General features: G+C 36.5%; 2 protein-coding genes across 3 annotated transcripts in view; both read right to left on the bottom strand.

The window, feature by feature from the left end:
- Window positions 1–3,362, bottom strand: part of rbm14b (RNA binding motif protein 14b) — a 37,055-nt gene extending 33,693 nt beyond the window's left edge. The window contains exon 1 of one of the 2 annotated variants that reach the window (XM_028803244.2): window positions 3,281–3,362. The gene's annotated coding sequence lies outside the window, so the exon portion shown is untranslated. Of the gene's footprint in view, window positions 1–625; window positions 648–3,280 lie in introns of those variants that run through there. The other variant, XM_028803250.2, reaches the window with a different exon arrangement.
- Window positions 3,363–8,634: 5,272 nt separating this feature from the next.
- LOC114653079 (copper chaperone for superoxide dismutase-like) overlaps window positions 8,635–25,863 on the bottom strand; it is a 32,460-nt gene continuing 15,231 nt past the window's right edge. Inside the window, exons 5-8 of the mRNA XM_028803254.2 lie at window positions 23,375–23,435; window positions 14,963–15,040; window positions 12,400–12,503; window positions 8,635–9,291 (exon numbers count right to left, since the gene is read on the bottom strand). Coding sequence (XP_028659087.1) covers window positions 9,138–9,291; window positions 12,400–12,503; window positions 14,963–15,040; window positions 23,375–23,435 — 397 coding nt within the window. The 3' untranslated portion in view covers window positions 8,635–9,137. The remainder of the gene's footprint in view (window positions 9,292–12,399; window positions 12,504–14,962; window positions 15,041–23,374; window positions 23,436–25,863) is intronic.

Here is a 25,863-nt window from a genome sequence, read left to right as displayed (position 1 = left end):
ATGTTTGTGTGGCTGGCACAGAGGTAAGAACTGCTGCCTCGTAATTAAGAGGTTGCAGGTCCGATCCCAGGTACTCCCCACATTTACCATTTACAGTAGTGAGCTAGTATTATTATTACTATTCTATAATAAAAACATATTTAATTTGAGTCTAACACCCGGTGTAAATTTTTGCTACTTGTAAAGGTTAAGTATTTTTTTTTCAGTTTTATTCTCTCAGTCATGTTGAAATTGCTGAAAATAATGTACAGCTTTTCAAAGAAGATCAGGTGTTTTTAAAAATATGATTCATTTTCAGTCAAAAGTGTGGTTAATGGATGCAACCTTTCTGAAAGATAAAGTATGCAAATGTACATTTACAACAATTTTGCACTTTCATTGCATGGTTTTGAAATGCTAACACAAACAAGCTTAAGTAACACCATCGATCAATTTTGTTTGAAAATGAAAATCACGACCACAAAAGAATCAGATATGTTGCTGAGGCTTACCTGTCACCTGTAAAAATCAGATTACATTTGAAAGAAGAAATTTAAAAGTTAATACCTGGAAGAAGGCTTTGGGCAACTGGCACCACATAATTTGTAAATGTGAAATAATGCCAACCAAGGACCAAATTACTTACTCTGTAGGAAACTGTTACCACTGTCAATAAAAAAAAAATGTAATTTAGCAATGTGATCCTTTGTTCCATGATGCCACAATCTGTGCAACTAATGAGGCGTCTCCCATCACCATGAAGCTTACTTTTTTCATTTTTATTAAAATAAATTACAGAAAAATAAGAGAACAGAGGGATGAATTAAACACTTTCATTGGAATATTTTTTTTACTTCTCAGTTATCAGCTATTTCTAAAAGTAGACAGTGAGGAAGCTGCACTATAAGTTGATCTGTTGCACAAATTTAAGAAAGAAAACAGTTAATAACATGATCTGTCAATTATTATGCTGTAACACTATTCTAATAAACATGATTCTGGCAATAGCTTCAAAGTACCAGGACAATAGATGGGAAGCTGTGAAAAAACTGGGATGGTTTGTTTTACTTTTTTAAATTATTTGGGGTGAATACATTAATGCACCATTACAATTAGTCATTTTGAACATACAAGGAAAAAAACTGTCCTTCATTACGGACAATGCAACATTGTTGCTTGCTTTTTTTTTTTTTTTTTTTTTACAGACTGCAAAAAATAAATAAAAATTGGGGATTAAACCAGCAAAGCTGAAAAAACTTTTCATGTTTTAACCCTGTAGATATCAAACATAGATGTCATTACCCTGAGCCTGCTTGTTTAAAAACCAAACTCCACAGATGACTTTCAGATGTCTTGAAGTAAGAAATGAATTCCTTAATCAATGAACGATGTATTACTTAGAAGCATTTGGTGTGTGTCAGAGAAAATGTTGGGAAAAAAAAATCACCTCAGCTGATGACAGAAACAAGCTACACACAGGATTTAACTTCAGTAAATCAATGAGGATATCACTTCTCAAATGAAGTAAATATTTTAGAATGTCTGTGTAAGTTTTAACCTGTCTTTGTTTTATTTAATTTCTGTTATTGGATGAATTATTCATGAATGCTTTGAAATAACTTTTATTTCTGGCGACTCCCGACTCTCCAGTATGAGAAAATCCTCAGACAATATACCATTCAACTCATCTTCATGTCAAGTTATGCTAGATAACTTTTTTGGGGTTCACCCTTATTTTCGGCCCTCTAAACCCCAAAAATGCTAAAATTTAACGCCATTCTTGAACCATACTTTGTGCATGAAATTATACCTTTATGATATTGTAAATCAACCCGTGCCCCCCTGCAAAAGTGATCAGAAGGACTTGAAGTTGTGCATGTCATAACAATGGGACACAAGGAGTCAATGCTACGCCATTTCACAAAATATCTAGAATCTTTCACAAAACTTTGAAAAAAAAAAAAAAAAAACCGGTACGATAATATAGGCATCTGGGGTGTCGTTTTCTGCTATTTCAAGGTTACTGATGACCAAATTTGTATCCGATTCTTTACTGGAGGTCATAGCTTTCTAAGAGCCACCCCATTAGGTTAAAAACGACAAATTTCAAACATGGGCTTGTGGGGTATCGTTTACACTGTTTCAAGGTCAGTGATTACGAATGTTATTTTCAATTTTTGAACCTTTACAAGGGATCCAGCCCCTTAGTTACCTCTGTATTTCTTTTACAATCGAGAATACTTAGATCTTAATCATTACATCTAAAATTTAGAATACCTGACGCAACTGTTCTTATCTTGTACTTCTACCTCATGAAGGAAATCGTTACAGTTTTTAAGAACGGCTGATGCCAATTCAAACTCTTCGCATTTAAAACTCACAGATTTCAATTAGCGGTTGGCAAAATGTCAACACAATTGTCTAGCTGTAAATAAATACTAACATTTACCTTACATTTTTTAATTAGAAAGTCATCGGTTTGTACATGTGTGCAACGAAATCCTTTAGAAGTGTTAGGGGCAGACTGAACACGATTCATAATGGTTTTATATAAGACTAATAACTCAAAATATATCGAAATGTTTAATAGTATATACTATTAATATCTAAAGACATGCAAACTACACATACTTATGTACGCATATTGCCTAAAGGAAAACACAATCGTATCTTCCTGGAAACGGGTGTACAAGAACAAGCGCACGCGCATATGAAGAGTATCACACCGAAAAGATCGCTGGGAACCGGAAAAGGCGGCCGCAGAAGCCACGGTACAAAAAGCACCACTTCGGTGCGTATGACCTTTACGTTTAACAATTCCTTACTTCAGTTACGTTATTTAAGCCCATTTCGATAAGAATAATGTGAACGATTTTATTAAAAGGGCAGAAAAAGACAATTTACGAACAAAGCAATAATGAAGATATTTTCCGATGTCTTACAATAAAACAATATCGCTACATTGGCGAATATCTAACCCACACATTTCTTATCTTACTGGATGCAAGTTTAACTTGTTCTTTGTAACAATAAAAATCTCTGCAGCGGCGACAACCTAAACCTAAAATATCGATCGTGTGCTCTTTTTACGGTCAGAGCGAATTTTGCTGTCCTGAAAATGACTCATTTACAAAGAGGCAATCGACTTTACACTTATAACGCACAAAATATCTCCAAGTAAAACTTTAGAAGTCCTATTATTGTTTATTAAAATAATCAGCTACACATAGCAAGTTACATCGGGAGAAATGGGGTAAATATTAAACAAATAATCACAATAAGAACCACTATTCCAACTTACCTTGACGCTGGCGCCGTAACAGAAAATGGCCGCGCTTGCTTTAACTTCTTTCTACGACGCGATGCTGAGCCAATGGTAGAGCTGTGGCGTGCGGCGTTGACAAATTTTATCACATCCGGTTCTGTGCAGTTGACGAATTGGAAGCGAGCTGATAAACGGAAGGAAGTTGTACTTAAACAGATCATGGTAAACAGGGGCAGTGAGCGATAAATGTGAATCCTTAGAAATAACACGCAATATTCATGGAACCGTATATGCCAGTTGTGGACAATATTGTATATCTGAAGTGTAATTTCACGTTTAAAGTAATTTGTAATCCATGATTTTCTTTTCCTACTACATTAGAGTTACATTGCAAGACCGGAGGGTTATCTCATCTCCGTTAGCTCATATTCATTTTATTACAAAATTTCAGTTCCTCAGTTTTTTGTGCCACCCATCCAATTCACAGTCATAGGCAGCACTGAAAGCAGCATTCTGCGCATGAATAGTGGCAACCATTCAACCACAGACTGAGAGCGAAACCAAACATGTTTGAAAAATAATAAATTGATGCATACGGCAGCAGAAACATAAAAATCGCAGATACAGGCGCACAGGTGAAAGAATACAATCAATCGAGAGCTATATAAATTATAAATAAATAATGCGTTGAAATAAAAATAAGTACACGTGAACATAAAAAGTAAAAGTATTTAGTCTGGGACATCAAGATGAAGCTTTAAGCCCTTCTTAGCACACCGTGGAGAACTGTGCCTTTGGCTAAAAGTGCTCCAAGTAAGTGCCTACTGAAGGGGATTTTTCCTGATGGCATACAATGTTTCCACCATTCTCTTTAAACAACAGGTTGCAGTGTGTCCAGGGTTAGCTCTGCAATGGTGCAGGCTTTCCTCCTAAGTTTGTTCTGGGACTTTGTGTCACACACCTCTACCACAGAATAGTAAATAATTTCCAGCAGCACACATCAAAAGACCCGAGTTTCCTCAGGAAGAGCAGTCTGTTCTGGCCCTTCTTGTACCGCGTCAGTGTGTTGTCAGACAAGTCAGGTTATTTTGATTAGGAAGTTTTTCTTTACACAGAGAATCATAGACACACGGAATAAATTACCAAGTAGTGTGGTAGACAGTAGGACTTTAAAAACTAGACTTGATATTATTTTAGAAGAGTTAAATTGATTGGACTGGCAAGCTTTGTTGGTCTGAATAGCTTGTTCTCTTCTAGACTGTTCTAAAGTCCAGTTTGCTGTTTATGCAAAACCCCAGGTATTTATAGCTCTGCCCCACTTCCACGTCCTCCCATTGCATGGTGACGGCCTTAGAAGCTGTTTGGCAAGCAGGAAGTCCACCACCAACTCTTTTGTTTTGCTGATGTTGAGTTTTAGGTGGTTCTCCCTGCACTACAAGAGATAGTCCTTCACAAGCCTCCTGTACTCCAACTCATCTCCATTATAAAGGAAAGATATGATGGAGTCAAAAAAAAACTCTACAATTTGAAAAGTTTTCCAGTTATAACCATTATCTTATATACCTGAATCATCTTTTATGACTAACAGAATCTCAGTACAAGAAAAAAGTATTTTTTACTTTTTAGTGCATTTTTGAAGAAAATCGTGTTACTTAAAAAAATTTATATATATATATATATATATATATATATATATATATATATATACACACACACACACACGTATATATATATATATATATATACAGTCCACTATATATTTGTTACCAAATTGTGTCTAAAGGTCTCAGGTGGCTTTACATACACCACATGGTATAAGAGATGCATGCACTTGTCAAAACATTTTACCTCATTTGAGGAACCTTGTAAGAAAAGCACCAACTAGGTGAGAAATCACATATGCTGTTTAAACAAATTAAAGGAATACTTTTTAATCAGAGTATAGCATCAAATCAAAGGAACTTCTGGGATATTGATCTGGTCAGTTATGTAGCAGAGAGGGTTGTTAATCAGTTTCAGCTGCTTTGGTGTTAATGAAATTAACAGCAGGTGCACTAGATAGGCAACAATGAGACCAGCCCCAAAACAGGAATGGTTTAACAGGTGGAGGCCACTGACATTTTTCCCCCCTCATCTTTTCTGTTTTTTTTTTCACTAATTTTCCATTTGGTTACGGTTAGTGTCACTACTGGTAGCATGAGGCAATACCTGGACCCTACAGAGGTTGCATAGATAGTACAGCCTCTCCAGGATGGCACATCAGCATGTGCCATTGCCAGAAGGTTTGCTGTGTTCCCCAGCACAGTCTCATGGGCATGGAGGAGATTCCAGGCCCGACAATGCCCGGCCTCATGTGGTGAGAGTATGCAGGCAGTTCCTGGAGGATGAAGGAATTGATACCATTGACTGGCCCCCATGCTCGCCTGACCTACACACCTCTGGGACATTATGTTTCGATCCATCCGTCGCTGCCAGGTAGCACCTCAGGAGCTCAGTGATCCCCTGGTCCAGATCTGAGAGGAGAATCCCCCAGGACACCATCTATCATCTCATTAGGAGCATATCCCCGACGTTGTCAGGCATGCATACAAGCACGTGTGGGTCATACAAACTACTGAGTATGATTCTGAGTTGCTGCAATGAAATGTCAGCAAAATGGACTAGCCTGCCGCATCATTTTTTCACTTTGATTTTTGAGGTGTTTTTGAATTCAGCCCTCTGTAGGTTAATCATTTTCATTTCCATCAAGTGATGTGGCATCCTTTTGTTCCTAACACATTACCCAGTCCATATCAGTACAGATATCCAGCATTATTTTTTTCCCCATTGAGATCTGATGTGTTTTCAAAGTGTTCCTTTAATTTTTTGAGCAGTTTATAATGAAACCACATGTTCACGTACATTCGTGTATTTTCTTAATCTGTTTTATAAGAAAACAGAAAAAGGTATGAGACATGAATTACCTCTAAAACTGATGCCTATCATTCAAAATTACATTAAAGCACTTGCCTCAATTATAAATGTTACAATTTTTTATTTAACTTTTATGCAGTAACTTTTCACGCTCTCCACTTTATTTGGCCTCCTAAACAAATTTTGGTTCACCACTTCCTTCCAATATCATCCTTTGTTTGTAGCTGTGTTAAAATAATAGAAACTACACAGATCAAATATATGCATGAGCTCCAGGGGTACTGAAAATCATGCCAAGTAGCATAATTGTGTTTATGGAAAATCAGTTCAAGTAATGCAAGCTGTTCTCACAAAATGTGACATGGTCACTGGTGTGGCATGTCATAGCAAAAATACCCTTTTGTCAAAAGTAAACAGCACTGTATATTTCTGAAAAGATTTAAGACTTAACAACTGTAACCTTACACATATGAACATAAATTGGTCACAATCATCATGTTTTCTGATAAAAAATAAACACAGAAATTCCTGCAGATAAAGTGCCTGCAATCTAGTAATTTATACTTAGACCGAATCCAGGTAATCAAGTGCATTTACAAGTGCTTTATTACCCCATTATTCATAGAAATCCATTTTCTTAAATTGTCATATAAACCCTTGTTCCAGGTTATTGGTCTGAGAAACCAATAAAAGGCTAAATGTATTTATAAACCACAAGTAAATTATCATGTCTGGCTGTGTTTCCAGTCAGTTTGATGAAGGTTCATATCTGGACTTAGGATTTAATAACAAATGCAGGCCAGTCAAATTTGCAGTTTTCAAACAAAAGAAGAAAAAGTAATGCACTGTTTAAATACAGTATTACATGTTATAATAAGAAATTATATATAGGTAACATTTAACTAATGCGACTAAGTTACTTTTAAAAGTAATACAGTCGATTCCGCTTAATTGGGCCACCGGTTAATTGGAGCAGCCGCTTATTTGGGCCAAATCTCAAGGAATGAAAACCAAAATAATAAACTACAGTAATACATAATTTAAACGCTTAATTGGGACAACATTCCGCTTAATTGAGACAGTAGCTGACGTGTGCTGCAAGTCAGTCATCTATCGTAGCCCGTCGAAGAAGCACTGGTAAGTTTAGATAGTACAATCTTAGAGTGGAGTAGCACGTCTGCTTAATAGTCTACTGTCACCGCTACCGTACCGTATTCAGTTACCCCTACACCACCTCGCATGTACGTATAACGTATAAGTAAACTTTTTTTTTGTCTATTTTATTTATAAAATTATAACCCTTGCCAAGATGCCAAGAAATTATTTTACGCTTTCAAGTAAAATTGCTTTGCTGGATAAAATTAAAAGCTAGCCATTTAATACAAGCCATCGTAGGCTCACTGAGATAACTGGTGTACCAAAATATACCATAGTGCGTCTTTTACAACAAGAAAATCAACTGCGTGAGGAATGGGCATTACAGAAAAGATGAACTGCAAAGGACAAAGTACAAACTTACAAAAACAAAAAACAGACTACACTTGATGCATTTTTGGAGAATTAAATTGTATGTACATACCTAATTATTTTACTTTAGAATTTATTATTTTTTCTTCACAGCTTATATTATTTTTCTTATAATTTATATTTGGGTTCAATAATTTATTAAAATATTGAAAGAAAATTATTTATTGTTTAATTTTATGTGGAACTCGCTTAATTGGGGTAGCCGCTTAATTGGGACAAAATGTCCTAGTTCTAATGTGTCCCAATTAAGCGGAATCGACTGTATTCCCCACAATGCTCAGGAAAAACAGGCTCCATACTCGTTTTGTAATTCATGATGTCCAATGATGACATTTAACTCTTTTTTTTTGCAGTTTAATGATGAGTGTTTTGCCAAAGGTGAACTCCAGAAGGTTGACTTACACACGTAAATGTGGGTTTTTAAGAAACCAGGTTTCTGCCTTAACTGGTTTACTTACCTTATCCGGTTTTATGTGTGCATATAAATGTACTCAATGATTCGTAAAAAAAAGGAAAAAACTGATTTTTTGAGGAATAATTAAAACTGCATATTGTCTTAACTAGTGTCACTACTGTAATTTCATACACATTTAGCCATTAATTAAAATTGCTACTTCCTAGCCTCAAACAAATTCTAAAAAAACAAGGCCATTAATTATAATTGTACCCAGCCTGAGGTCACAGGAAGAACTCCATCAATTTATATCAGTGACTGAAGGCACACTACAGCTAGATGAGAGAGACATTAGGATGTAATAGTTTAAATATACTTTAGAGAAAAATGTAAACAAACAGCAGTCAAACTAACAAACTGAGAAAATGAACTCAGAATTTTGCAAGTAAACAATAATTCAAACCATTCAATCTTTCTCTACAGCACTCCCACCTATACAGTGTGTGAAAATCTCAGAGTAACTGAAAAGTAACTATTAAATAAACCAAATTGCAAATTCTCACGTGAATATATTTAACTGGTTTATTTAGCAAGTCAAAAGAAAACATATGTATAGAAATGTTTCAGCATAATCATTTAAATTAAGGATTTTAATTTGCTCTGCAACAGATATTGCAGGCAGAGAATTACATTTGCAACACATTTGCTTGACTAACATCTCAGGGAAGTGAAAAGTTACAGAGGAAGGCATGACATTTATTTTTTATACAACCTGTTCTTTAAAATGAGAGACATATATATATACATAGCAGAATAAAGTAAAAAAAAAAAAATTACTGTCACTTTATTTGAACTCCTATCAAATCAGTGTTTTAAATCTGCATTTAAATGTGCCTTAAGACTGTAAAACATGTCTGCATAATCAGGCATTGTAATGGAATGTATCAAAAATCCTGTCATTCAAATTTCTCTTCAAGGACAGTTTTTAAATTTACATTGTTTGGATTGTTATTGATATTTCAGTCTTTAGACTAAAAGTCTTGTATGCAGTTCAAAAACTCAAAGGTGTGCAGCAAGTGAACTTGCAACTTTGCGTCCTGGACCAGCTATTGGACGGTCTCGCTCTTCCCAGAGTGTGACACCATCACATGCACATATTAATTTGGGGTTTTCAAACAGGCCTGCAGAACGAGCAATGATGCCACAAGCCATCCTACAGAAGAAAAAGAAATTAAGTCTTTACCTGTTACTTTAGAAAAAAATTCTAAATTGCATGTACAGTTAAATTGAAAATGTATAGGAAAGCATAAGAAGAAAATATCCTTTCAACCTAAAGTGCCTAATTTAAAAAGTTTATTAGATATTAGATATGCCACAGCGGATCATCTTCTTCCATATCTTCCTGTCTTTAACATCTTGCTCTGTCACACCCATCACCACATCCATAAACCTTCTCTTAGGCCTTCTTCTTTTCCTTTTGCCTGGCAGCTCTATCTTTAATATCCTTTTCCCAATATAGCCAGCATCTCTCCTCTGCACGTGTCCAAACCAACACAATTTCACCTCTCTGACTTTGTCTCCCAACTGTCCAACCTGATCTGACCCTCTAAAGTATTCATTTCTAATCCTGTCCATCTTCGTCACACCCAATGCAAATCTTAGCATCTTTAACTCTGCCACCTCCAGCTCTGTCTCCTGCTTTCTGGTCAGTGCCACCGTCTCCAACCCATATAACAAAGCTTGTCTCACTACTGTCCTTTAGATCTTCCCTTTCACTCTTGCTGATAACAGCCTGTCACAAATTACTCCTGACACTCTTCTCCAACCATTCCACCCTGCCTGCACTCTCTTTTTCACTTCTCTTCCACAATCCCCATTACTCTATACTGTTGATCCCAAGTATTTAAACTCATCCACCTTTGCCAACTGCATCCTCACCATTCCACTGAGCTTCTTCTCATTCACACACATGTATTCTGTATTGTTCCTACTGACCTTCATTCTTCTCCGCTCTACAGCATATCTCAGGGACTCCTCAACCTGCTCCCTACTCTCGCGACAGATCACAATGTCATCAGCAAACATCATTGTCCAAGGGTACTCCTGTCTATTCTCATCTGTCAACCTGTCCATCACCATTACAAATAAGAAAGGGCTCAGAGCCGATCCCTGATGTAATCCTACCTCCACGTTGAATGCATCCGTCACTCCTACAGCAGACCTCATCACTGTCACACTTCCCTCGTACATATCCTCTACAACTCTTACATACTTCTCTGCCACTGCCAACATCCTCATACAATACAAACTGTTACTACTTTAGTTACACTGTCAATTTTTCAAATGTTCTAATGTCATTGGCTACTATGTAGTCATGTTGTACTTAGCGATAAATGAGTAACTCCTAATCTCTATACAGCTATGTTTAAGTCCAGGTGACAATCTACTCATACTCAATGCAGCCTGGTTAAACAGTTTCATTAACCAAAAAAATGTACTTTAAAATGCTTGTTCTGAATGCAAAAGAATTAGAATCAATTGTGACATCTGTTGGTGAGGAGGTATACTATACGATTAACAAATTGCTGTGGTCCTCAGCCAACAAATACTAGTTGATGAAGCTATGCTAATTTCTGTTTAAGAATTTAATACATCTCTTTTTGCTCAAATGATTTCAAGAAATGGTAGGAATGGATCTTAATTATTGATAGACACGTTCTGGATGCAGAAGTATGTAGTACACATTACATTTCAAATTTGTTGTTTGTGTAGTTACTGCAAATAACTCCTAACACCTATTCCTTTTACGAATCACTGAAGTGAGAATTAAGTTGATCTTATCTAGCACTATCTGCTTAATGTATCATCTTCCTTTTTATTTTTACTTGCTGCAAGGGAATTACTGCATTCTGAATATGCTGCAAATACTCTCCTTCAAATGTGATGCTTTTTGCTCTTCAACATACATATGTTTTGATAAGTGCTGGTTATAAACATTTTAACCCAGTAAGACAATAAATTCTACAGAACTTCTGATGTTCCATTTATTGCACACTGGAAGCATTATCAAACTGTTTCCTGTAATCTGGTACTGAATTATCTGCTTGCCCACTGACTTTTTGAGAATTGACCACATGTTTTCAAAGGGATTAAGATCTGGGAAGTTTCCTGGCCACAGGTCCAAAGTTTCAATGTTATTATCTCAGAGCCCCTTCATTATCACTGTTGCCTTGTGACATGGTGCTCCATCATGCTGGAAAATACACAGATCATCACCAAATTGTGCCTGGATTGTTGGGAGAAGTTGCTCTTGGAGGATATTTTGATACCATTCTTTATTTATGGCAGTGTTCTTGGGCGTAATTGTGAGTGGGCCCACTCCCTTGGATGAAAAGCATCCCCACACATGGATTGTCTCAGGATGCTTCACTGTTGGCATGACACAGGACTCATGGTAGTGTTCAGCTTTTCCTTTTCCGGACAACTGATTTTCCAAATGTCCCAAACAGTTGGAAGAAAACTTTGCACCAATCTTCTGCTGTACAATCCTTGTACTTTCTGCAGAATTTCAGTCTCTCCTTGATGTTTTTCTTGGAAAGAAGTGGCATCTTTGCTGCCCTTCTTGACAAAAGGCCATTGTCCAAAAGTCTTCACCTCACTGTGCATGCAGATGCACTCACACCCACCTATTGCCAGCACTGAGCAAACTCTGCACTGGTGGCAACACAATTCTGAAGTTGACTCCTCAGGAGGAGACGGTCCTGGAGCTTGCTGGACACTTTTAACTATCATTTTGTGCCAGGGTCAAAATAAGTGAAAATGGGGTTTTGTTGTAAAGTGAACTTTTTATGCTAATAAAGCTCTTTTCAATTAATTAATATGCATATGATCACTCTGCACAATAATATAAAAACAATGTGAATTGCTACCACAAATCTGAAGCTGCAAATTTTGCAAAACACAACATTTGTGTCACTGCCAAAACTTTTGGCCACTACAGTAAACCTGATTAGCATTCAAATCATAGATAAGAAGATGATACGTAAAGTATGTACTGGCTTTTAAATATTTTAGGGTCTAATCTAAAAAAGTCATTTTTGTCCTATTGATTTAATTATTCATTAACACTTCAATAAAAAACAATGTATTTTTCTCTCTAAATATTCAGCTGTTCATCACTAGTGATATAAGTTTAAGTATACCAAGACAAAAATAATGATCATGTCACAGCAATAAATAATTTCTTTCATAATTATGTCAGAAATTATTACCATTTTCTATAAAAAAAATACTATAGTACTAGTATTCTAAATGTGCTTACCTTTCTCCAGAGTTTCCAGTTTTGCTAGAAAGGGGATGATTCCCACAACCTAAATCATCTTCTCCAGAATCTACTACAATCGAGCGACCAATTATGTCCCAAACCTGTGTATCCAGAGTGAAAGAAGTCACAATATGCCCATCATCGTCTAGGCTTATGCTTAATAAAATCTTGAGAAACGTATATTGTTAAATTTTGATGTGGATGAATTTCTGAAGTAAGAATAATCATTATATTTGTATGTTAATATTTACTTCAGCATAAAAGCATAACATGTGAGATGGACCCTTACACAAAACAACAGAAATATTTATCTTTAAAATAATGTATAAACATATGTTCCGTCTTTATATTTTCCAATTATACATGTTACCGGCAATGTATGAAAGCAGGCATTGTATAGAATGCCTTTGGCCAGCGGTTCTTAAACTGTGGGGGGCATGAAGTAACAAAAAAGGGGGTGCGACTGTTGCCATATGTGGCATAGTCTCGCTATTCGTAGGGAAATTATAAACTTGTAGCGGTGTATCGGCAGCAAAAAATATAGGAATAAATTTTATTAGGGTTTCAAAAAAATGTTAGAGGGGCGAGATTAAAACTGTTATGAAAACTCGGGTCGCAAATACTTAAAGGCTGAGAAACGCTGGCCTAGGCAATGCATAGAATGCCTGGTGTGTTTAAGCAAAGTATGAAATATCCGAATTATTTTAATATTATACAGTATATACTTTTCCTAGGGATTGTATGTAATACTTAGATATTATATAGAATGACAAATGATATTTAGGGAAAGTATTGTCTTTTGGCATTGCATAGAATGCCTACGAAATGCGTAACATATTAATTGTTTCATACTTTGACATCCAATTTTCGGCATTCTATACATTGCCTAGGCATTCTATACAATGCCTGCATTTCATACATTGCCAGTAGCATAAACAAAACCTATGGCTACATAAGTGTTTTTTTCTAGAAGTCCTAGGACAACATGACAGGCTAGTTTAAGCCTGAGAGGTGTCTCTAATTAAAATTAAATGGAAGTATTTAGAACGCAGGACTACTCTCCTCAACAAATTTACTATTTATAAATTAATCAGTCCATGATATACATACGTAAGATTAAATGTTCAGTACTACAATTTCCAAGTGGCTACTGATATAAGCTGCACTTACTAAATTCCAATATGTCCCTTATATTTATTTTACTTTTGCTATTTATTTGAATGTTAAAATGAATAGCTAACATTTTTCCAGAAAATGACTGTACCTGTGAAACACCTCTAAAATTTGAGTCCACACACTAAAGGTGTCATTTGATAGATAGATAGAATTTGCTATTGCTTTCATACAGTATCTTTTTAAAAAAAATTTTATTGACTTTAAAGTAGAACTTCATCAAAAGAGAAGAACTCTGATTACTGAAATTTCAAAGTCTGGCAGTGCTATGACATTTACTTTATTATTGTTAGTTTATATCATAATTTTTTCATTATAATTTTTCTCATTACTCCTTTGTAAGATTTAATGTAAATCATCTTCAGATAGTCTGCAGGTCCAGTGTTTTCTGATATGTTTTGGTATGTTTACTGGTGGTAAAAAAGGTGCTGTGTAATAGTAAGTGGATGGATATTTTACAAAGATTCACAGTCTGTATCTGCTAGATCATGGACTATAGGTTTGTTTTTTTTTGTTAGTCCTATAGCACTTTGGTATGCAAGGAAATGTAGCCCAGTGTTACTGACAATTAAGTTATAGATAATGTAAATGTTTGACCAACAATATATTTTTACTATACACAATGGTGTGTCAGGTGATGTTGCCCTTTTATCACCTCTCAGTAATAAAATAACAGATCATTTATTAAAGTCATAATTATTAATGCTACTCAGATGCACTGGTCACATATGGTTCCTCATGTACTTTAACTTAATAAATTTCTTTCTATGTGAAAAAATTAGAGATAGATACACAAGGTGCTAATATTTCTAATTGGCAACAATAATAATAGCAATAGTAATAATAATAATAATGTTCCAGACATCAGTGAGATTTATTATTTAATTTATTTGTGTTTGAATCAGCCATTTTGTAAGATCTGAACATTGAGATATAAATACTAAAAATTGAGAAATAAGTAGCATGAACAAGTACTATATTCATCCATTCATTTTGTGAACATGCTTATTCTACAATTTAAGCACTACCAAGTCCATCTGTACACTTTTTAAACATAATTTGTCAATGAAAAAAAGTTTTAAGGAAGGCTTGGTAAATTTTTGGAATTACACAGATATCAGATTCAGTGAGTTTTTAGGTCTGTTTTTAATATATTATTTGATTCCACATAAATAATTTTTGTATTTATCATTATTAACCTTTATGCTTCATGTGACCTTAAACACCAAGATCCGGCATCAAATTTGCTTGTGCGTTTCTAGCATGTTCCTATTATATATTATGTAAGAAAATGCCTTAATAAAACACTTATTATGTTCATGAAAAGTATTTATTAAACATAAACATGTAAGGAATTTACTCTTTTCAAAAAAAGACACAAATTTACCTTGACTTGATATTCTTCAATTCTAAAGGTAGCTCTACCATCTTGGTCACAAAGGATATTTCCCAAGTCCCCTGCATGCTGCAACATACAAATACTCATGAACAGTAGTCACTTCACCTGAACTAATACAGATTGTATTTTTTTTTTAATTATGGTTGGTAATTCACTTAACTTAGTAATTTATTTTGATTTTAGTGGTGTGGGATTGATCAGTGGATAATGGCAGAAAAATTATTGCAGTGAAAAAATGTTTAGGTTATTGAGGTGAAACATTTTTGCACTTTATGAACAAACTCAAATGGAACTTACTGGATTTGAAACCACATAATATTGATTGCAGTTTCCGCTAAACAAACCTGTAGAAGTGTTATGTCTGTAATTGAAATAAAAATTCTGACCACAAACCCCCTTAACAGAAAAATAATTTCATCAGATTAATTTATAATATGCCACAGTGATTTTTCCTATGGTTGTATTATACAATCAATATATATAATCAATCAATAATTAGTATTATATTGTAGTTCATGGTTTAAAGGAGTACTATGACACATGTATATTTTGCTACATTTACATACTGTATTTCACACAGATTTATTTTGCATGTTATATAGACACTAATAAATGTATTATACTATGTACTTACACTATGAGACACTAAATAAACTGTAGTTCAAAGACCAGTTTAAATGTAAATTACAGAGACAAAGTAGAAAACAAGATAGAGCTAGAGGTCAGATAAGAATACCAATTCTCCTTATAAAGGCACCTCATTCACAGTCATAGTCCTGCATTCCAAGAAGTTCCATCCATCCATCCATTTTCCAACCCGCTGAATCCGAACACAGGGTCACGGGGGTCTGCTGGAGCCAATCCCAGCCAACACAGGGCACAAGGCAGGAACCAATCCCGGGCAGGGTGCCAACCCACCGCAGGACACACACAAACACACCCACACACCAAGCACACACTAGGGCCAATTTAGAATCGCCAATCCACCTAACCAGCATGTCTTTGGACTGTGGGAGGAAACCGGAGTGCCCGGAGGAAACCCATGCAGACACGGGGAGAACATGCAAACTCCACGCAGGGAGGACCCGGGAAGCGAACCCGGGTCCCCAGGACTCCCAACTGCGAGGCAGCAGCGCTACCCACTGTGTTCCAAGAAGTTAATTTATATTAATTTTATTTAACTGAAATAGCTGCAGGGCTCATCATTTTTCAGGTGTGTCTATTTTCTTCATCATGCACAGTGAAATAATGTTAATAATAATAATTATTTGCATTTATAGTTAGGTCCATAAATGTTTGGACAGAGACAACTTTTTTCAAATTTTGGTTCTGTACATTACCACAATGAATTTTAAATGAAACAACTCAGATGCAGTTGAAGTGCAGACTTTCAGCTTTAATTTAGTGGGGTGAATAAAATGATTGCATAAAAATGTGAGGCAACTAAAGCATTTTTTAACACAATCCCTTCATTTCAGGGGCTCAAAAGTAATTGGACAAATTAAATAACTGGAAATAAAATGTTCACTTCTAATACTTGGTTGAAAACCCTTTGCTGGCAATGACAGCATGAAGTCTTGAACTCATGGACATCACCAGATGCTGGGTTTCCTCCTTTTTAATGCTCTGCCAGGCCTTTACTGCAGTGGCTTTCAGTTACTGTTTGTTTGTGGGCCTTTCTGTCTGAAGTTTAGTCTTCAACAACTGAAATGCATGCTCAGTTGGGTTAAGATCAGGTGACTGACTTGGCCATTCAAGAATTTTCTACTTCTTTGCTTTAATAACCTCCTGGGTTGCTTTGGCTGTATGTTTTGGGTCATTGTCCATCTGTATCATGAAATGCTGCCCAATCAATTTGACTGCATTTAGCTGGATTTGAGCAGACAGTATGTCTCTGAACACCTCAGAATTCATTCGGCTGCTTCTGTCCTGTGTCACATCATCAATAAACACTAGTGTCCCAGTGCCATTGGCAGCCATGCACACCCAAGCCATCACACTGCCTCCACCGTGTTTTACAGATGATGTGGTATGCTTTGGATAATGAGCTGTTCCACGCCTTCTCCATGCTTTTTTCTTTCCATCATTCTGGTAGATCTTGGATTCATCTGTCCAAAGAATGTTTTTCCTGAACTGTGCTGGCTTTTTTAGATGTTCTTTAGCAAAGTCCAATCTAGCCTTTCCATTCTTGAGGCATATGAGTGGCTTGCACCATGCAGTGCACCCTCTGTATTTACTTTCATGCAGTCTTCTCTTTATGGTACACTTGGATATCGATACGCCTACCCCCTGGAGAGTGTTATTCACTTGGTTGGCTGTTGTGAAGGGGTTTCTCTTCACCATGAAAATGATTCTGCGATTATCCACCACTGTTGTCTTCCTTGGACGTCCAGGTCTTTTTGCATTGCTGAGTTCACCAGCGCTTGCTTTCTTTCTCAGGATGTACCAAACTGTAGATTTTGCCACTCATAATATTGTAGCAATTTCTCGGATGGGTTTTTTCTGTTTTCACAGCTTAAGGATGGCTTCTTTCATCTGCATGGACAGCTCCTTTGACCGCATTTTGTCTGTTCACAGCAAAATCTTCCACATGCAAGCACCACACCTCAAATCAACTCCAGTCCTTTTATCTGCTTAATTGATAATGACATATTGACGGACTTGCCCACACCTGCCCATGCAATAGCCTTTGAGTCAATTGTCCAATTACTTCTGAGTCCCTAAAATGAAGGGATTGTGTTAAAAAATGCTTTAGTTTACTCACATTTTTATGCAATCGTTTTGTTCATCCTACTGAATTAAAGCTGAATGTCTGCACTTCAACTGCATCTGAGTTGTTTCATTTAAAATTCATTGTGGTAATGTACAGAACCAAAATTAGAAAAAAGTTGTCTCTGTCCAAATATTTATGGACCTAACTGTATATAGAGCTTTTCTCACTACTGAAAGTGCTTAGTAATTGCAGGTTAAGGACCTTGCTCAAGGGCCCAACAGAGCAGAGTCCCTTTTGGCATTGTACGGGATTCAAACCGGAAACCTTCCGATTGCCAGTGCAGATCCTTAGCCTCAGATCCACCACTCCGCCCAATGTTATTATAAGTGTGAGATTTTCTAGTTGAATGTAGAAAGAGAGACTATTCAGATTTGGCCAGCAATATTCAGTAATGTGAATAACAGTAGCAGAAAGGGATTTGTCAAAATAAAAAGAATATGCAAATGTGGTCCAGTGCAAGCCACAGGAGATAAGCATTGATGCACACTTGGGTACCAGCATTTAATTTTATTGCTTGCAATACTAAATGTTCTTTAATATTTAAAAAATAAAAACGAAAAATATAATCAATCACATTTTCGGAATAGAATGTTAGAGTTACAACAATATGGGAATTTAAAGAGCTTTTATTTAGGAAAAGTCAAGAATGGATAGGTGCATAACACACACACACTAATAAAATATCAAGGTCCATTTGAAATGTAAACTCTATAGACAAAGTAGGAACAAGACAGAGCTGAAGGTCAGGCAACAGTATTAATTTTATTTCCCGTAAAAGGTGCCTTACTCATAGCCAAGTCCCCCATTCCATGAAGTTCGTTTATATTTGTTTTTATTGAAATACTTATATCACAGCCCAGTTATATAATTAAACATTTAAAAAACAACAACCATTGGCATTATCCATAGCATTTCTGCTGTTCAGAGTCCTTTAGTATTCCTGAGAAATGGAGGAAAAAGGAATGTATACCAGACTAGTATTTGATGGTTCAGGAAAGCAAGAGGATGACACTAACAAAATTAAATTAAGGAAAAATATTAATTTTAATAATAGTCAGTTGTGGATAGAGAGACCAAGAAAAGAGAAAGAGAATCCTTTACACCCTTCAAATACACTTGTAGCTATAGACAGCTATACCCTGCATTAATACTGTAACATCAAATTTAACATAACTGAATAAACAGAATGGGGGGGGGGGGTCTGAAAGTTTCTGAAAATAATTCTGAGCAGAATTAAAACAAACAAATATCAGTCTCAATAGGTTTATTGGTAAAGAGTCTTGTTATGGTTTTGATGGCCTAAATAGACACAGATGATTCACATCTCCCAGTGTACAAATCCTATAAGAAGTATTCACCTTCTTGGAAACTTTCACATTTTATTCATATACTAGCTGTGTGATATCTATACTAATAAAAGGCAAAGCCCTCACTGACTCACTCAGTCACTCACTCACTCATCACTAATTGTCCAACTTCCCGTGTAGATGGAAGGCTGAAATTTGGCAGGCTCATTCCTTACAGCTTACTTACAAAAGTTAGGCAGGTTTCATTTCGAAATTCTACGCGTAACGGTCATAACTGCAACCTCTTTTTTGTCCATATACTGTAATAGAGTGCAGCTCGATGGCCGTGGGAGGCGGAGTTGCGTATCGCGTCATCACGCCTCCCATGTAATCACGTGAACTGACTGTGAACGCAAAGAGCACTGAAGAAAACATTCATTACACAATTGAGAAGGCAGCGAAACAATAAGAAGCGAGCGAGTGACGCATACAAGCATATTCATAAGTGCAGCTACTGCGGAAACAAAGCACGGTGTAAACCGTAAGTTTAAATTAAGGAAAAGAATATGAAGCGACTGACGCATACAGATATTTTCATGAGTGCAGGTACTTCGGAAACAAAGCACCGTGTACACCTAAAGTTTAAATTAAGTTCATAGACCTACAAAAGGTTGCCATTGATTTGAGGCAAGATTGCTTTTCTCCTGTACAACTATACATTGCATTCTCAACAGTAAGCTTGCACGGCTTGGTCATATTACAACCGGAGTGCTGAACTGACAACGTGGTATACAAAGAGAACTATAACAATCGTAATAAACGAACAATAAAACAGCGGAGAACCCGTGGATTAAATAAAAAGGCTGCTTCCTTGGCGAAGCAAGGAAAAAGGATGACCTTATATGGCGTTCGTTTATAAAACAGCGGAGAACCTGTGTAAAGGCTGCTTCACAAAAAAACAGCAGAGCGTCTTACATGAGCAGGCAGTCAGCTAAAGAAAGGAATCAATAAATAACTATAATCGTAATAAACGAACAAAAAATAGCGGAGAATCCGCGGATTACATAAAGGAAATGGGTACCTGAACAGAAAAGTGAATCTCAAATAGCTACACAATAACTATAACAATCGTAATAAATGAACAATAAAACAATACAGAACCGCTAAGCAAGGAGAAAGGACGGCCTTATATGGCATTTGTTTATAAAACAGCGGAGAGGCTGTGTAAAGGCAGCATCACAAAAAAAACAGATCCTTAACAAATTGTTATTGGTATATTTTCCCTCAATTTAAAAAGGTTTTCTTTTCTTCTTAATAAAAATTTAAAAGCAGTACTTAAGTATGCATTCTTTTAATTGTGAGACGGAACTGTCATCTCTGTCTTGTCAAGGAGCACAGTTTAAACTTTTGAAAAAGAGACAAATGTTTGTTTGCAGTGTTTGAATAACATTCCTGTCTCTCTACAACCTCCTGTGTTTCTGCGCAAATCTGTGACCCAAGCATGACAATATAAAAATAACCATATAAACATATGGTTTCTACTTCGCGGATTTTCTTATTTCGCGGGTGGCTCTGGAACGCAACCCCCGCGATAGAGGAGGGATTACTGTATATATATGTATATGTAGATATGTATATATATGTATATGTTTACATAACCTCTTTAACACACTACTTCTCCGCTGCGAAGCACGGGTATTTTGCTAGTATAATATATATATTATATATATATATATATATATATATATATATAATATATATACAGTAATCCCTTGCTATATCGCGCTTCGCCCTTCACGGCTTCACTCCATCGCAGATTTTATATGTAAGCATATTTAAATATATATCGCGGATTTTTCGCTGCTTCGCGGGTTTCTGCGGACAATGGGTCTTTTAATTTCTGGTACATGCTTCCTCAGTTGGTTTGCCCAGTTGATTTCATACAAGGGACGCTATTGGCAGAAGGCTGAGAACCTACCCAGCTTACTTTTCTCTTTCTCTTGCGCTGACTTTCTCTGATCCTGATGTAGGGGGATTGAGCAGGGGGGCTGTTCGCACACCTAGACGATACGGACGCTCGTCTAAAATGCTGAAAGATTATCTTCACGTTGCTATCTTTTGTGCAGCTGCTTCCTGAAACGACATGCTGCACGGTGCTTCGCATACTTAAAAGCTCGAAGGGCACGTATTGATTTTTGATTGAAAAACAAACTCTGTCTCTCTCTATCTCTCTTTGTCTGCTCCTGACGGAGGGGGTGTGAGCTGCCGCCTTCAACAGCTTTGTGCCGCGGTGCTTCGCATACTTAAAAGCCAAACAGCCCTATTGATTTGTTTGCTTTTCTCTCTATCTGTGTGACAGTCACTGCTCCTGACATGCACTCCTTTGAAGAGGAAGATATGTTTGCATTCTTTTAATTGTGAGACGGAACTGTCATCTCTGTCTTGTCATGGAGCACAGTTTAAACTATTGAAAAAGAGACAAATGTTTGTTTGCAGTGTTTGAATAACGTTCCTGTCTCTCTACAACCTCCTGTGTTTCTGCGCAAATCTGTGACCCAAGCATGACAATATAAAAATAACCATATAAACATATGGTTTCTACTTCGCGGATTTTCTTATTTCGCGGGTGGCTCTGGAACGCAACCCCCACGATGGAGGAGGGATTACTGTATATATACATATATATATATATATATATATATATATATATATATATATATAGTGTCGCAGGTGGCTGGGGGGGGCGACCCGGCCAGTACACCCCGGAGGACTGGAAGAGGGCTTACGCCTTCCCCAGACCACGTGGAAGCTCAACCCTATAGGGGCCCGTGGTCACCACCAGGGGGCGCCCCAATGCCTTGGGAGCCCTGGACCTCAGCACTTGGAAGTGCTGGGGGGAAGAGGATCTGAGACACCCGGAGTGCTTCCGGGTAAGCAGCCGGCACTTCCACCACACTGGTTGTGGTAATTACAACTCAAAGACACATGATATCCTATATGGTGTTCCACAAGGCTCTATCCTGGGTCCGCTGCTTTTCTCAATCTACATGCTTCCGTTAGGTCAGATTATCTCGGGGCACAACATGAGTTACCACAGCTATGCTGATGACACATAGCTGTATTTATGAATAGCACCTGATGACCCCGATTCCCTTGACTCACTAACACAATGTCTTACTTGTATTTCTGAATGGATGAATAGTAATTTTCTCAAGCTAAATAAAGAGAAAACTGAAATTTTAGTGATTGGCAATAATGGATACAATGAGGTTATTAGAAATAAACTTGATGCATTAGGATTAAAAGTCAAGACGGAGGTAAAAAAACTTAGGGGTAACTGTTGACTGTAACCTGAATTTTAAATCCCATATTAATCATATCACTAGGACAGCATTTTTTCACTTAAGAAACATAGCAAAAGTTAGACCTCTTATATCATTGAAAGATGCTGAGAAATTAGTTCACGCTTTTGTTTTCAGTCGACTAGATTACTGTAACGCACTCCTCTCAGGACTACCCAAAAAAGATATAAATCGTTTGCAACATGTGCAGAATTCAGCTGTTAGAATCCTAACTAATTAGGAATTCGCCAGGCTAATACAGTGGAGCACTTTAAAAAACTGCTGAAAACACATTACTTTAACATGGCCTTCTCATAACTTCACTTTAATTTAATCCTGATACTCTGTATATTAAATTAATTATAATAACTATTCATGGTGGCTCTAAAATCCATACTAACCCCTACTCTCTTTTCTGTTTCTTTTCCCGTTTTTTTGTGGTGGTGACCTGCTCCACCACCACCTAATCTAAGCACCATGATGTTCCTACATTGATGGATTAAAAGCCAGAAGTCTGCATGACCATCATCATCAAGTCCTTCTAGTGGGAACCCTAAATACAAAGAGGACTGTTTCATTTATATTAGGTAGAATGCCCAGAGGGTACCCACCATGACATAAGTGTTACTTTTTGGCATCGGGGGAGTAGACGTACTGAAAAAAATAGTGAACTATTGAGCTGCCCCAGTATAATTATTCACCACCAAGGGGAACACGGAATACAAGTTTTTATTAATTACATAGAATGAAACTATAGACATATAAATAGGAGTTTACAATGTTACTAATACACATTTCTAGTATGAAAGAACAAGATTATAAAGTGAATATTACTTCTAATTTATTCTCTTAAGCTTTGAAGTATTTTTAACAATAAATGCACCTGAGGAAATTATGAATGGAAGCAATAAAAAAATACCATTGTACCGCGGATGTATACAACATAAGTATATAGAAATGAATGTTGTTAAAAGTGTGGAACAAAAAAGAAAATGTTTACCTTTTCAAGGTCTTTCTGTCCACCATGGTTCTTTCCAAAGGGATTATAATGCTCACCACAGCTGAACACAAACAATGTTAAATATTATTTTTCTTTATATATTCCTAAAGTAACTGCTAAATTTCTCCTATATGTATTTTATCAACTAAACCAAAACTGACCATAAAATTAGGTCAATACATAATTCTTAACAGTTATATTAATGACATAAATCAAAACAATAAAGGTTGCCCAGCTAGTAACTCATACTGAACAATATCCACAACTAAAGAAGTTTTTTTTAACTGTTCAGCAATTATTCTTGTAAAAAAATGAGCAACCAACTCCTGTAAAATAACATGCTAAATGCACTCAGCTTTATAAGCTCCTACTCATCCAGTCAAAAACAACTTGTTGTACAGCAATCAATATTTACATAGCATTAAACAGCATTAGTTTTAAATATAAACACTATGATATGCACTTCTGAAACCCTCCCAATTCACATTCCCATCTTGCTCTTGTTGATTGTCTTTTAAATGCTTAACTTAGTGCTGGGCGGTATACCGGTTCATACTGAAAACCGTTTTTTATTTTTGTTATGATATGGATTTTTCTTATACTGCAACACCAGTTTAAATTGCCTAAATGACGTTCGGAACATGGAGCAGCGGGAAACTGTTTAAGGGGGGACCTTTTTCACTGCTAAACCGCTAAACAGGCATGCAACAGAGTACAGTACATGCGGTGGTGTAGGTATTGCGCGGTGAAAATGGACAGAGAACATTCCGAAACTGAAACTGTAGCGGACGATAAAGCTGAACATGATGACACAGAAGAACTTTTGCCAAAAAAAAGGAGTCACATCCGTTGCCTGGAGATACTTTGGTTTTAAAAGGTCGGATGTGGACCATTATGTTCAAATGTGTGAATACTGTTTCTATACTACTGGATAATACTGCAAGCCAAGTTGTACTTGTTTTATTTTTTTTCCATACAGTGTAATGTACCTGGGTACTGTGTAATAGTGTGACAACATGTTGACTTTATTCTCGACATTTCTATTTTATTCTCTCTGTTTATGTCAAGATTAAAGTTGACATGTTGACTTTATTCTCGTGATTTGTCATTAAAGTAGAACATCGTTACTAAACTTCATCGGAAAATGAATATTTAATTTACTAGATTTTCTCAAACCCTGTCATAAGTTATATAGCACATTAAATGCTTTGTGTTAAGTGTTCCCCGAGCCATGTTAAAATGGTACGTGCTTCTTAAACTGACTTCCTCTTGTACTGAGGAGGCACCGGCAGCGATCGCCCCACAGAATACATTCACTTCATGATATTCCTGCACCCTGAACATTTAGAATGCTAAGATAAATACTTGATATAATTTTCATGATGAAATACATTAAAGCATGTATTAATCATGTGGGGGCATGGCAGTGTGGAGGTTGCACTGCTGCCTTGCAGCAAGGGGGTCTCGGGTGTACCCTGCCTTGAATTTGCATGTTTTTCTGGTGTGTTTACTTGGCGTGCTTCAGTTTCCTTTCAAAGTCATGTAGGATGTGGGGTTTTGTTATGCTACATTGACCTTTGTGTATGTGTTGCTGGCATTCAAGATTTGCTCCTGCCTCGCACACAATGCTTGCTGGGATGGGCGCAACCCTGAATGGATGGCATAATTAAACATGTATAACAAAGATTTTTTTTAAAGTTCTGAACACTCCGTGGGCCAAGTTTATAACTAGTTTTAATTTCACAAAGACGTTTATCATGTGGTGATTGGTTAGATGGAGAAAGAAAAAGGAAGGATAGGAGCTGAGGGTTTGGTACGTCAGACAGACAGCACGCATGCAATAAAGAAAGCCCGCTCAGAAGAACATCCATTGAATTCTGTGTTCGTTGTCTCCGACCATCAGATCACAAACCCAACATTTACACAATATTTAAGTTAAACCTGTGCAATACCCATTCATACATCCAGTTTTTTGGAGTCTCGTCACACCTGCCATAAAGATCTCTACACCGAACATACACCTGGGGACCCCTTACTGCAAGGAAGCAGCACTACCGCCACTCTACTGTGCATGTTTAATACATGCTTTAATGCATTTCATCCTGAAAATGATATCAAGTATATATCTTAGCATGCTAAATTTTCAGAGAGCAGGAATATCATGAAGTGAATGTATTCTGTGCGGCGATCACTTCCAGCACCTTCTCTTTGTGCAGAGCAAGTCAGTTTAAGAAGTGTAGTGATTAACAACTGGGTCGGGAAACACAACACAAAGCATTTAATAATAATAATAATAATAATTCATTACATTTATATAACGCTTTTCTCAGTACTCAAAGCGCTATCCACACATGTACTACATTAACTTATGACGGGATTTGAGAAAATCTAGTAAATTAAACATTGATTTTAGAATGAAGTTTAGTTTACGACATTCTACTTTAATTATTATAAAATAAACTATGAGAATAAAGTGAAAATGTCGACTT

Source organism: Erpetoichthys calabaricus, chromosome 1 (genome assembly GCF_900747795.2).
Source record: "Erpetoichthys calabaricus chromosome 1, fErpCal1.3, whole genome shotgun sequence".
NCBI classification, from domain to species: Eukaryota; Metazoa; Chordata; class Cladistia; order Polypteriformes; family Polypteridae; genus Erpetoichthys; species Erpetoichthys calabaricus.
This window is presented reverse-complemented; position numbering and strand designations above follow the sequence as displayed.